This window comes from Mugil cephalus, chromosome 23, assembly GCF_022458985.1.
Source record: "Mugil cephalus isolate CIBA_MC_2020 chromosome 23, CIBA_Mcephalus_1.1, whole genome shotgun sequence".
Classification (NCBI taxonomy): Eukaryota; Metazoa; Chordata; class Actinopteri; order Mugiliformes; family Mugilidae; genus Mugil; species Mugil cephalus.
Genome location: NC_061792.1, coordinates 13668309 through 13681268, shown reverse-complemented (window position 1 = coordinate 13681268; position 12960 = coordinate 13668309). Strand labels below are relative to the sequence as shown.

Here is a 12960-nt window from a genome sequence, read left to right as displayed (position 1 = left end):
TTCAGAAACGCACATTTATCTTTTCAGAGCATGAGATTTAAGGTCATCCAGCTTTAATTCCAGCGTCTGACTTCAAAGCACAGACACCACTTCATACAAAATAGAGTAATAGAGTAAGAGCGTCGGGGGGAAGGGAGGGAATAATGCTCTGCTTGACTGAAGCTTGGTGGAATCTGTGCTCATCCTCTGCAGTCAGGAATAATCTTATTCTGAATACGAGACACGAGCGTCTCCTTTGGACCCTTTTTACTCAAAGGGAACATTAACCCAACTACATCTGGTGATCTGAGTGTAGTCACAACATGACTATTTCACCCAGTGTGAACATCGTGTAGCTCCCACACAATAAGTAGAATAAGTCAGAGGTATGTATGAGACAATACAACGACAAGGTTTCCAAAATTAGAGAAGCTTAAGGCAAATTAAAAGGGATAACTGGGTAAGAAGATTTCAGCACCACGGACAGCTACAGTCTCGTTTATGATGTTTAAATTAATTTTGACCCTTTACTCATAAAAATTCAAAAACAAGTGGGAGAAAATAAGGTTAATAGATATAAGAAAGACGGTGATATCTGGTTACAGTGGCCTTAACAGGGAGTAAAAGCTTAGACAATGAGTTGCAGGAAGTAGGTCCCACGGGTCCAATGGTTAGTAATTATTGAAGGAATCTTAATGGCTGTGTTTCTTGCAGGCTAACTTAAGGTCCCAAGACATATTCAGAACTGCAGGAATGACAAGTATAATACTTTGAAACCTTACCAAACGGGAAATTATTTTTTTTATCACTTAAAGTTGGACTTGGCTCATAAATAAGTGGAACAAAAACACGCATTTCTACTCACACAATTGTTACGATAGGGTTGCATGTGAATCTTTACCATTAGTTATGAGTTAGCAGCTACTTGCTAATTAATTTAGAGGATGGTCACATCACATAATAGAACCATAAATGATGTAGCGGCTGCAGTTATCAGCTATTAGATGGTAGCAGAAGTGGAAAGACGATTAAGTTAAGTTATGTGCACGTACGTAGATGTTGTATATTATTTATTTTATTTCATTTTTTAACCTTATTAATCAATGTAATAGCCTTACAATGACACATGTTTATTTTATTTAATTATATTAAAATAGTATATGAAATTTAGGTCATAATTAAATAAAATGTCTTTAATTTCTTGTCTGCAGGAGCCAGGTGCAAATGAAAGTAAAGCAACATGTCCTCCCTACAAATCGTCCCCAAAAGAAGGTTCATCTCACAGAGAAAGGAAAGGTATGGGGCTAAATCTTATGCTAAAAGGCTAACGAAACAGCTAAACACTCAAAAAGGAGCACAGCGGCTAAGCTTCAACATTTTTGATTCTCTGCGTCAGACACCAGCAGCCCATGTCAAGGACGAGAAGCAGGAAAAGCCAAAACAACGGATAAGACGGCGTCCTACCAACCTTCACTAAACTTCAAATCCATGACCTCTAACGTCTTTTTAATTTTACTCAAGGCTAGATAGCAACACCTATCTGAAATGATTAATAAAAACATCAACAACACTCTGTTTGCTATGGTTGATAAGCTTACAACGCTCCCAAAAAAGATCATTTCAGAACTTTATTCCACAGAAAAACGCAATGAATTTGCTTTTTCAATGAAAAAATCAAATCAATAAGGCTAAATATTAACACAATGCTTGAAACCACCTAGAAATAAATCAACTATGATGTCAGAATTTATCACAGTTGACCAAAAAACCACAGAGCAAACAGTTCAGCATCTTAAACCATCGACATATTTGATTTTAACCAACTTTAGACCTATCTCAAATCTTACTTTTATAGCCAAGATTGTTGAGAAAGTGGTTTTTAATCACGGAGGAACAGTCCTAGAATGGTTCAGGTCCTATTTGTAGGAGCGAGGAGTTATTTTGTGACCATTGGAAATTATCGATCCGACCGAGTGGCTGTGACATATGGAGTTCCTCAGGGGTCAGTCCTTGGACCCCTACCGTTCAGCCGATATATGCTGCCTTTGGGTCAAAGTCTGTAGTTATGCAGATGACACTCAGATATACTTCGCACTGTCTCCAGATGACTGCAGTCCAATAGAGTCATTGTGTCACTGCTTAGAGCAAGTCAAAAATCGAATGAACCAGAATTTCCTTCAGTTAAACCACATGAAATACAACAGTTTCCTCTCGGCTAGGAGGTAGGTTTCCCATATTTAAGATTTAAGAAGAATAACTGTGTTTGGTAGCTATCTCTAGTAACAGCTGGAGGTCAAGGTAGCTAATAGTTAGCATTAGTTTAATGTTTCCAGATAAAAGGTAATAGTTGCATTAGTTTAATGCTAATTCTAACAATGATTACTGATATATTTAGTTGTTTAGTTGCTAACACAAGGTATTTAAAGTAATTAAATCTCCAGTTTTCAGTCATTTCAGTGCATTTTTAAATGCATTCATGCTAGACACTAGTACAAATCTACTAATGCAAAGCACGGTGATTGTTAAAGTCCCTGTAAGCTCCAATGGGAGCTTGATACCTCAGTGATGACAGGTTGTAGTGGTGGCGACGCTCTCTGGTAACAGCTGGAGGAAGAGGACACGGGGACACATGTATGGGAGACGAGCGGTGTGTGGAAACAGAGAATGGACACTTGTAGGACAACCTGAGGTTCGTGTGTGTGTGTGTGCTGCACAGCTGGGAATCTATTTGTGTCTTTTCGATGGAGCAGAGAGGAGCTCTGACGCCGCTTTGCTGCTGCTGCTGCTGCTGGATCATCATTAACTCCGGTAAGAATTCACACAAGAATATAGAAGAAGAAGAACCTTATGTTCTAAAAATGTGTCTTATAACATCTGGGTTTGTTCCTGGAGCGTTTTGTAATCAGTTTATTAGGATTAATTAATAATTTATATGATCATTATTCTTTCATTGTCATTAGAAGAAAATAGTTTGGCACAAAAGTGGCAAATCCTCACAGCTATAGTGTTTTTATAATATTTAAACCTTCAAATTATGGATAATACTTCCTATAAAGTGGAACTAGACATTTTTTCCAATACACTTTTATGTAATTTAATATCAACAAATAAGAATGTGATCACGTAAGACGGTATTTCTTTTCATTTTTATCATATAAATACCCAAAGTTATCATTTTTATTAGAACCTAAACGATCTCCTTTATAAGAAACAGGCGTTCATAATTAAAACGTCTACACCAAGCCTTTCAGCGAGACAAGTGGATTTTAATTACAGCATGACACGTTGTTAATTGTTGCAGAGAAAAGTGTGTCGGCAAAAGAGAAATCTGAGCATTGTCGTAAATAAGAAAGCTGCTCCTTCTTTACCTGAAACATCATTGTGACGGTTATAAATAGCCAGTATAATCACATAAACTGGCATCACAAACATTCGGGCAGTCTGCGCTCTTGGCTGGCTGGTTCCTGCTCTGGCTAATCCCAAATTGCTCGCTGGTGATGCCAGATTCCTCTCCAGAGTTCAAAGCTGTGCAGCCTCCAAAAATGTTCATGCATCCTGCACAACTCCTGCAAGACAGATCGCACAATACAAAAAAAAAATAAAAAAAGGTCAAACACAGGTGATTGAAGAGGCTTATTCCATGCATGAAATGATGCCTCTGATGAGCGATGATGAGTTTTCCTTCAACTTTAATTACTGCAGCCATAATCTCTGAAACCTTGAGACAAATAAAGTTCAAGTCATTACTTTTCTAGAGTGGGAAAAGTGGACAACAATAACTTCCTATAAAAGATTTAGAAAGGTGAGGAGATAAATCAGCAGTGAGCAAATACTAGAAAAAAGAAAGTATACAGATACTTATGAATCTGTCAGGTAACAAATGATTTGCTAAATCTCAGCAGGTTAAGGAGAAAAGCTAATGTAGAAATCTGTCGTGTTTCTGTGAGTTCTGGCTGGAGAATGGACTCGTGTTCACGCGGAGGACGAGCTCTTCAGGAGTTTGTTTGGAGGCTACAACAAGTGGACTCGTCCTGCTCAGAACATCACAGACGTGGTCATCGTCAAGTTCGGCCTCTCCATCGCTCAGCTGATAGATGTGGTGGGGAAAAAAAATCCAAAATAGCATAACATTCAGCAATTTCCCTTCGCTTTTAGCTTTTATTAATGTTTTTATACATTTATTCTACTTCACAGGACGAGAAAAACCAGATGATGACAACCAACGTGTGGCTGAAACAGGTGGGAACACAGTCTGTAATCGTAACTAGAGAAGTCATAGAGAATAGTCCACATTATAGCTCACATGTTTTTGTTTTTTGCAGGAATGGACGGACTATAAACTCCGGTGGAGTCCTGCCGAATACGACAACGTGACGTCCATCCGAGTTCCTTCTGAGCTCATCTGGGTGCCGGACATTGTGCTGTACAACAAGTAAAAGTCACACACAAATCCTCCACATGAGGAGGCTGGAGGACGCACAACGCTGCTTCCAAGCTTGACAGCTCTTTGACGAATGTCTGTGGGTGGAGCAGGAAATTATCTGTAGTGTTCAATTACCTGCTTGATCCGTGTCATTGTGTGCTCATCCACTGGAGCAGTTGTAGGTCAGTCATATAGAGCCTGATTATACCACAGTAGTTCTGCACTTTCCTGCATATCAGTTGGTGATACATGCAAATTACCCTGTTGAATAAATTACTCTGGTTCTGTTGCCTCTGCAGAAAGAACTTGCATCATGCAGTTAGAGTCAAGTTTCCGCCCCTCGGGGCTAAAGGAAGTATTAATTCTGAAATTCATCTGGATGGAGATGAAACTTTCGCCTCCTTTTCTGAGCTTGCATCATGAACACAGTGTCATTAACATTCCACTTATCAATTATTAATCAGTGGCATAGCTTCAGGTTCACGGATTCACTTTTTGAAGTTGTCTCCACTCGTCCTCGTCCTTTTCTTTTCCTTCCAGTGCCGATGGAGAGTTCGCCGTCACCCACATGACCAAGGCCCAGCTGTTTCACACCGGCCGCGTGCGCTGGGCGCCGCCGGCCATCTACAAGTCCTCCTGCTCCATCGACGTCACCTTCTTCCCCTTCGACCAGCAGAGCTGCAAGATGAAGTTCGGATCCTGGACGTACGACCGCGCCAAGATCGACCTGGAGCCCCTGGAGAACACCGTGGACCTCAAGGTTACATCTCGTTCGGTGCCACATGTTTGCAGCTAAACACATTAACAGGACATGCACCAAGAAAGTGAGAGGAGTTGTTTAGTGTTTCCTTTAATGGTGCTTCCTAGGGCTGGGTGGTATACTAGTTGCGCATGAGACCTTGTTTCAGACCGGACCAATTTCAATGTAGCGCTTCTAAACACACATGGTGCAACTACGTCAATGTGAGGTGTGGGGAAGATGGAAACGTCTGAAAAATGAAGCCACAGAATGAGAAAACCTTCCTGGGACAGTTCCACATTTTAAAAAATGAAGCTGTCCCCAATTTTAGCTTTTTATGAATGAGAAAAAATTACAATTATCACGGTAGCTGACTGTGCTGCTATTGGCGTTACAGACATAGTAGTTTAATATAAATGAAACCATAATTGTCCCTGTTTCTTCATTTTATCGTGGTAACATTTGATTATTATTTTACCAGTTTTACTACAATATTTACTCATCATCACAGTAAAATAGTCCATCCGTAGTCAATCTACTGCATTAATTCCTCTCTAGACCAGTAGAAAATATTGTGAACACATGACTATGCATAAAAAAAACAAACCCTAATATACCGTAATATACATTTTCATATGTCCAGCCCTGAAATCAACCATTAATGTGTTCATCAGTAAGGGTTTTAAATCAAAATCAGGGCGTTGGTAATTATAATAGCATCAAAAATAAATATTTTTATTATCCATTAGAATTTGCAAAGTAGTTAAAACTGTCTCTCACGTGCAGTGGAGTGAGGAGGAAAGTAGCAGAGCAATAAAAGATCTTAAATCAGAATAAAACAGACATAAAGCATGGATATAGGGGGCTAATTTCAGAATCAGAGGACGTCCCAGGTAAAAACCAATCCCGCGTGATAAATCTGGTGATTTCGAATTCCTAGGATTACTGGGAGAGTGGAGAGTGGGCCATAGTCAACGCCGTGGGCACCTACAACACCAAGAAATACGACTGCTGCCACGAGATCTACCCGGACATCACCTACTACTTCGTGATCCGCCGCCTCCCGTTGTTCTACACCATCAACCTCATCATCCCCTGCCTGCTCATCTCCTTCCTCACCGTCCTGGTCTTCTACCTGCCGTCGGACTGCGGCGAGAAGATCACGCTGTGCATCTCGGTGCTGCTGTCGCTCACCGTCTTCCTGCTGCTCATCACCGAGATCATCCCGTCCACGTCGCTGGTCATCCCCCTCATCGGGGAGTACCTGCTCTTCACCATGATTTTCGTCACGCTGTCCATCATCATCACCGTGTTCGTGCTGAACGTGCACCACCGGTCCTCGGAGACCCACGCCATGCCCCGGTGGGTTCGGAGGCTGTTCCTCTCCGCGGTGCCACGCTGGCTGTGCATGACGCGACCCGACCACGACAACCTCAGGCCTGGAAGGTGAGAGAGAGAGACACGACTTCAGCCTTTTAACAAACTGAAAGTCCTTAAAGATTAAAAACCTTAACCTGTGTTCAGGCGGCGCTCAGTCACCCGACCCTCCCACAGCGCCTGGATCACTCAGGAGTCCGACATCGATCTCCATGGTTACCAGGAGGACCAGCTCGACTCCCTGGAAATCAACTACTGCGACCTGCACGGTTTTCCAGACGCGCCTCACCTGACCAGGTTTGGGGTGAAGATTAGACCTTCTTCTTCTCCTTCTTCTTCTTCCCCTCCGTCCCTCGGCTACACCCTCCTCCCGCAGAGACACTCGCCCCTCGGCTCGGAGTGGGACGCCGCCCCCGTGGACCAAACACAAACGGTTCTGTCTCCTGCTGTGGTGTCGGCCCTGGAGGGGGTGACCTACATCGCAGAGCATCTGAGGGCTGAGGATGAAGACTTCTCGGCAAGTTGGGCCTTATTTTTTCTTCTCAACACCAGCGTCTGTTTTGATGATTTCTAGACTTTTGTCTCTTTATGTCCCCCCGTCCCCCAGGTGAAGGAGGACTGGAAGTACGTGGCCATGGTCGTGGACCGGATCTTCCTGTGGATGTTCATCATCGTGTGTCTGCTGGGGACGGTTGGACTCTTCCTGCCTCCGTGGCTCTCTGGGATGATTTAAAACTAAACTAAACTAAATACTCAAAGCATGTATGAAAATTAAAGTAATAAATAAAATATCCAGACAAGGTTGGACAGTTGTGTCCTGAAACTACTTTCAAATAAACTTCCCTTTGTGTAACTCTAACCTTTCAACTAATTCCCTTTATTAAATATCAAAAGACGCAGAAGAAACGAGAAAGACGAGCATGTAGAATAAGTGTTAAGGCCCCAAATCACTTAATTAAACAGGATAAAAGTATCCGTCACTCACAGGTTATCACATTAACTTCAACCAGATATATTCAGGTCAAAAACACAGCGTTTGCCTCAGGCGGCCCAGAGGAATCTCTTCTATTTAACGTCTATTTAAATAAAAACTGATAAAAAAATATGGTCAATATGTAAATATGGTGTTATGAGTTAGTCTGTACCACATTTCTGCTTCAGGCATCTTCTGCTTAAGGCTAAAGCTCACACATGATGATATAATAGCAGTTTTTATGCTAAGCTAAGCTAACTGGCTGCACATAAGCACATAATCAATAAAAAGGATTAATGTGTGTTGTTTGGTTCGCAGTGACTTTAAAGAAAAATAATGAATTCATGACACTAGCTACACCAGTTATTCTAAATTGGTTAGTCTTTCCTTAAAAAAAAATGTTACGAAAAAAACAACTAAAAAAATAAGTCTCATGGATTCACACCCCACAACAGCAGGTGGCAGTAGGTGGCCGGTGACACCCACCATTTCACACCATAGAAGAAGAAGAATTCTCAGCTAAAGCTGCAGAATCTGAGTTTTTATGTTTTTAAATATATATTTATATTTCTCAGTAGTTTCACTTTTTTATTTCGTGCATTTTACATGAAAACAACTGAGATTTTTTTTAAAAAATGTCTGTCACTGAAAAGTTGTCATAATTAATACTTGAATAAGTGAATATTTTTAATAGGACATTGTTATATATTCAATGACTGGCTGCTTAGTTAAATCTACACATGAGTCTTTTTGAAACTACTTCTCAATAGTTGGACTTTTTTATTTGGTGTTTGTGGATGATAGCTCTGTTGAGTTTGTTAAAAAGAAAAGAAAAGGAAAGGCTTCAAATTCAGCTATTTGAGTGTAAAAGGGATTAGTTCCCTCTCTAGCATCACCACTACATTTGTTTTTTGTGACATTATATTCTACTATTTCAGGTTCAAACTGAAGAACATTTCCATTCAATAAATTTGAGAAGTTTTCTTATTTGGGTCACAGCTTGAAGGGGTGATTAGCCAGAGCTGGAGCGTGAGATGTCTGGCTAATTCATGGGATTCATGGGATGTTTTTCTAGAAAGTTACATCAATGAAAACTAAATAGCACAAAAAAAATAACAACTCATGACTAGTAGACTCGATGCTTGGTTGCGTGAAAATCAGCTAATTTCTCCAACTCATAATGAAAGGGGGAAAATTCAGCTATTAAAAGTCTTTTCACTTCAAGTGCAGGAAACTTTCCAGGAAAGTGTATGAGCATGATCGGTTCACTGACAGCGTTTTCTTTTTGACATCATCAGCAAAACCTCAATCCACCCACAGCCGTGTCTAATCTCAACCATGCCAGTGTCAAACCAAACCACACTCACAAGCTTCCACTTACGCACAACTATCCCATAGAAGACACTGGTTCACCAACGTGGCTTCTACAGATGACACGGGAGGGATCCGTGGTTGTGGATATTCATTTTTTTTTTATTTGTACAGAGCCAGATTTCTAGACGTCTGCCTTTATTTATATAACCCCAGTTAGTATTTAACAAAATATTACCATTTCTGAAGAGCAATAGATTGGAAACGAGTCAAAAAGCATGAAATGTGACCTGGGTGCATGGAGATTTTTAACCTTCTCTTTGGTTTCGTGATAATGGTGCCGCCTCTATTAACTAATGTGCTGACAATTCCCCCCCTTGGTCAAACTAATGAAACACTAAATGAATCTCAAGTGGCATTGGATTATTTTCATTCATGTTTAATCCAGTTTCTACTCCTTCTCTTTCCCCTGTGACACAAGCTTTTGTTTGGAATATATTTTTAATTTCTCCAAGGTATTTGGGTTTATTGGGACCTAAGACATATAAAAAAAAATACGCATACTCTTTGAACTGGAAATAGTTTTTGGAAAAAAAAAATGTCCTCATATGTGGACACAGGGATTATTTCACTGGCTGATCAAAGACAGGATTGCAAAGTCTCAACGTTGCTAATTATCGTAGCTTGTTACTATTGACAAAATTCGTTAACTAGAAAAGTTAATAAGCATAAATCCACAGGTTTATTAAGAATAAAATCTGATGAGGCTGAAATTCCCATCGTTTTACTACACGCCTACTGTACTGACCCTTTGCTACCACTAGAGGATAGACTAAAGTGTCCACTTATGAGGACAACAGGTCAAAATGAAGCAGAATGAGCTGCAACAAACCTAAAACATAATGTCCCCACATGAGGACGCCGGGTCTCAGGAGGTTAAAGTTAAATAATTTATTTAAAACTGATATGTATGACACAGATTCAGATCTGAAGTACGAAGTTCTTTATTAATGAAAATTACATGAAAAAAAAAACAAAACAAAACAAAGACGTCGGTTTGTTAGCTTCTCATTTAGTGTAAAGCATTTCTTTTCTTTTAGCGTACATGTAGCTGAGAGAAAACACAGCGTCGGTGACAGCGGTGGGCAGAAAAGGGAACAGCTTGAAGAAGAACATGTCCACGGCAGAGACCACCAGGTATCTGTATCTGGGCCGAGCAGCTGTGAGCGCGTGCAGCATGGCGTTGATGACCAGCTCGGCGTCCTTGAATCCCGTCCTGCACGTCGACACGAAGTAGTTGTTGGCGAGCTCGATGTACCGCCGGTTGAAGGTTTGCTTTCGCTCCTCGTCCAGTTTCTCCCAGATGTCCCAGCTGGTTTTCTTCCTCAGGATGTTGGTGGCTTGGCCAAAGTTACCCGGCTGGATGATGCTGACCTGGAGTCGGAGAGAGAGAAACTAAGCATTAATAATCATTTTAAGCTTTCTGTTGCGGTGTTGGAGGTTGTTTAAGTGACAAAATGACAAAACAACGTTTAATATTTTACCTTAAGTCTCTCAGAAATGTACAAAATTTAGGGTAATTTCTTCCAGTACGATCTGAGGGCGGAGCCACAATGTTGATGCCCCGCCCACACTTCCTCCACTAGCAGTCGCCCTTACGTAACATCCTGTTTCTATAGCGTCAAATAACGAACTAAAACAAAGAACTGACACTTGAACATGCACCAGCATTATATTAACTACCTAAAATGAAGTAAACCATCTTTAAAAAAAGTTATTTGACAGTAAAAAAATAAAAAAATGAGAAAAAAAAATGTCATGAATAGAGAAATAAACTATTGAGACCAAAACCTTTTTTGTACCAGGCTGTAAAAAATAATTTAATATTGCTGTAAAGTTGGGCTTTTTAAGCCAAAGGCGTCTATGGGGATTTGCTTCCCTTTGGAGCCTCTAGTGGCCACTCGATGAACTGCACCCACTAACATGGAGGGGGAGGAGCTTATGACCTTTACTGCAGCCAGACACCAGGGGGAGCTCTACTTTCATCTCTATACTGCCTATGCACTAAACATAGTGTATTAATTAACGTGTTCCGTTAGAACTTTTCTCAAGAAAGCGATTGTTCCCTTCGTTCCCTGCAGGCGTCATGATTTATTCACCGCAGATTCTCTGTATGAGTTTCGCTTCACGCCCCAGAGTGTCACGCAATTAGTTTGAGAGTCTTTCCAGCGCTACTGTACCTTCACGCCAAAGCTGGCCATCTCTACCCGTAGGCAGTCTGCAAACGCCTCCAACCCTCTCTTCGACACGCTGTACGCGCCCATGTTCAGGCAGTTGAAGAAGGAGAAGATGCTCGACACATAAACCATCCGACCTGGAGGCAGGAAACACGGTCAAGTTTCTGCCTTGTGGAAGTGAGGAGGAGGAGCAAAGAGGAGTGAAACAGGTGAAATGCCGAGCTCACCTTTGGACGCACGGACCAGAGGAAGGAAGGCGATGGAGGTCCTGATGGAGCCGAACAGGTTGATGTCCACCATGTTGCGAAAGTCTTCAATGGTGCTCCACTCGATCTCGGCCCAGTCTGAGACACCAGCGTTGTTCACAACCGCCCACAGGCCTGGACATAAAACAGCCACATCAACAGCCACCGGTTAATCCGGAGTTAATGTAGTTTTACATCGTAAATGAAAATTACACGTCAAAAAGATGGAATTTAATGGTGCTTTTTTTTTCATCTTGACTTATATTTGTTTCCACTAAAATCTGATTAACTTTGTTTGTTTTTACCCCTGGCTCAAGAACTACTGTGAAGCTCTTCCAATAAAATATATTTTATTTTATTTTTTTTGTCTTTGACGGACTACTACTCCCAAGATACACAGCAACAACAACAACAAAAAAAACTCCTGAAATTGAAGTGAGAGCTGTTCAATACCTGGTTTGATTCGTCTCCATTGCAACAGCAACGGAGGGCTTATGGGTAATGTAGTATATCTTCAAAATACGAACGCAGAATTCTTTTAATTATGAAACTGTAAAGATGTAAATCGATTTATATCTTTAATCACTAAAAAAAATATTAAAGATCCCGTTAATTTACTAAATTTCTAATGTAGTCACCACTAATGGCCACTAGAGGTCAGTAAGTGTTACCTGAAGAGAATTTTGCTTTGACTTAACATTTGTTTCCACTAAAATCTGAGTTTTAATACATTAAAGTTATAGTTTTGTATTTTAATGTGACATAAATTTAAGTTTAGAAGCACAAACCTTGACTAATCTAGTAATTATTAAACTTTTGTACTTAAACTGGGATGATTTAAAGTTGAGAAAAATCACAATGTTTATTTTTTCTCTCTTATTAATTAATTCTCACCCTTCTCTGGCAGGTTTTCCTGGACCGTCCTCTTCGCCTGCTGCACCTCTTCGTCCCTGGTGACGTCCATCCTGAGGATTTTCATGTTCCTGGAGCTCTGTCCGACCAGGCTCCGGGCCCCGGCTCCTTCCGGAGACAAGCACCCGGCGAACACCACGAAGCCCTTCTGATCCAGGCAGCGAGCCAGGTGGTGTCCGAAGCCGCTGTCGCAGCCCGTTATCAGCACAGCGTAGCCGTGGCCGTCCTGCACATCACTGCTGCTGCTGCTGCTGCGGTGGCGGCGAACCAGCTTGACGAGGACGAAGAGCAGAGCGGCGGCGATGGGGACGATGCCGATGATCTGGCCGAGGAACAAGGTGGAGTTCATGTTGCTGATGCTGGTGTGGACCAGTGCGTCTGAAGGGAAGCCTGCTGCCCTGACAGTATAAGAACCTCATCGCAACAACAGGGCTGTTTTCATTCAGATGTGTGGATTTCACACAATTTGTGCCGGTTTCCATGTGACAGCAGTGTAGCCGGAGTGCACAAAGTCATAAGAGGACAGTCTGATCGAGACCAAAACCCCCAAATTACACAGTTTGTCAAAACAATTCACAGATCAGCAGCAAGATTCAAGTCTCATGATGCTTCATTTATCAAACCTTCCAGATTTAACTGCAGATTTACGTAGAAATTTAACAGATTTCTAATATCTGGATGTGCTTCTTTGTTATTTCCACTCACCACCACACTTCTTTAGAGGAGATCGACACATTAAAACAGCTGATCTTTATGAGCCGTAG

General features: G+C 41.3%; 2 protein-coding genes across 2 annotated transcripts; one reads left to right on the top strand and one right to left on the bottom strand.

The window, feature by feature from the left end:
• Positions 1-2613: 2613 nt before the first annotated feature.
• On the top strand, positions 2614-7619 carry LOC125000999 (neuronal acetylcholine receptor subunit alpha-2-like). Its single transcript, XM_047576889.1, has 8 exons — positions 2614-2787; positions 3927-4078; positions 4174-4218; positions 4302-4411; positions 4943-5162; positions 6082-6587; positions 6666-7035; positions 7126-7619. The coding sequence occupies exons 1-8, from the start codon at positions 2721-2723 to the stop codon at positions 7249-7251; spliced, it is 1596 nt and encodes a 531-aa protein (XP_047432845.1). The 5' UTR covers positions 2614-2720; the 3' UTR covers positions 7252-7619.
• Positions 7620-9790: 2171 nt separating this feature from the next.
• On the bottom strand, positions 9791-12940 carry zgc:113142 (uncharacterized protein LOC503524 homolog). Its single transcript, XM_047576911.1, has 4 exons — positions 12179-12940; positions 11267-11419; positions 11043-11176; positions 9791-10236 (listed from the first exon to the last, which is right to left on the bottom strand). Exons 1-4 carry the CDS (start codon positions 12543-12545, stop codon positions 9871-9873), a joined length of 1020 nt encoding a protein of 339 aa, XP_047432867.1. The 5' UTR covers positions 12546-12940; the 3' UTR covers positions 9791-9870.
• Positions 12941-12960: the final 20 nt, after the last annotated feature.

Bases quoted from the DNA above. Each gene is read 5' to 3' on its own strand.
- LOC125000999 (XM_047576889.1), top strand. From the start codon at position 2,721: ATGGAGCAGAGAGGAGCTCTGACGCCGCTTTGCTGCTGCTGCTGCTGC. The intron at 5,163-6,081 runs GTTACATCTCGT...TCGAATTCCTAG, and splicing joins AGAACACCGTGGACCTCAAG to GATTACTGGGAGAGTGGAGA. The intron at 7,036-7,125 runs GCAAGTTGGGCC...CCCGTCCCCCAG, and splicing joins CTGAGGATGAAGACTTCTCG to GTGAAGGAGGACTGGAAGTA.
- zgc:113142 (XM_047576911.1), bottom strand. From the start codon at position 12,545: ATGAACTCCACCTTGTTCCTCGGCCAGATCATCGGCATCGTCCCCATC. The intron at 11,177-11,266 runs GTGAGCTCGGCA...TCCTGCCTCCAG, and splicing joins TCTGGTCCGTGCGTCCAAAG to GTCGGATGGTTTATGTGTCG. The intron at 10,237-11,042 runs GTACAGTAGCGC...CTCCGACTCCAG, and splicing joins TGGCCAGCTTTGGCGTGAAG to GTCAGCATCATCCAGCCGGG.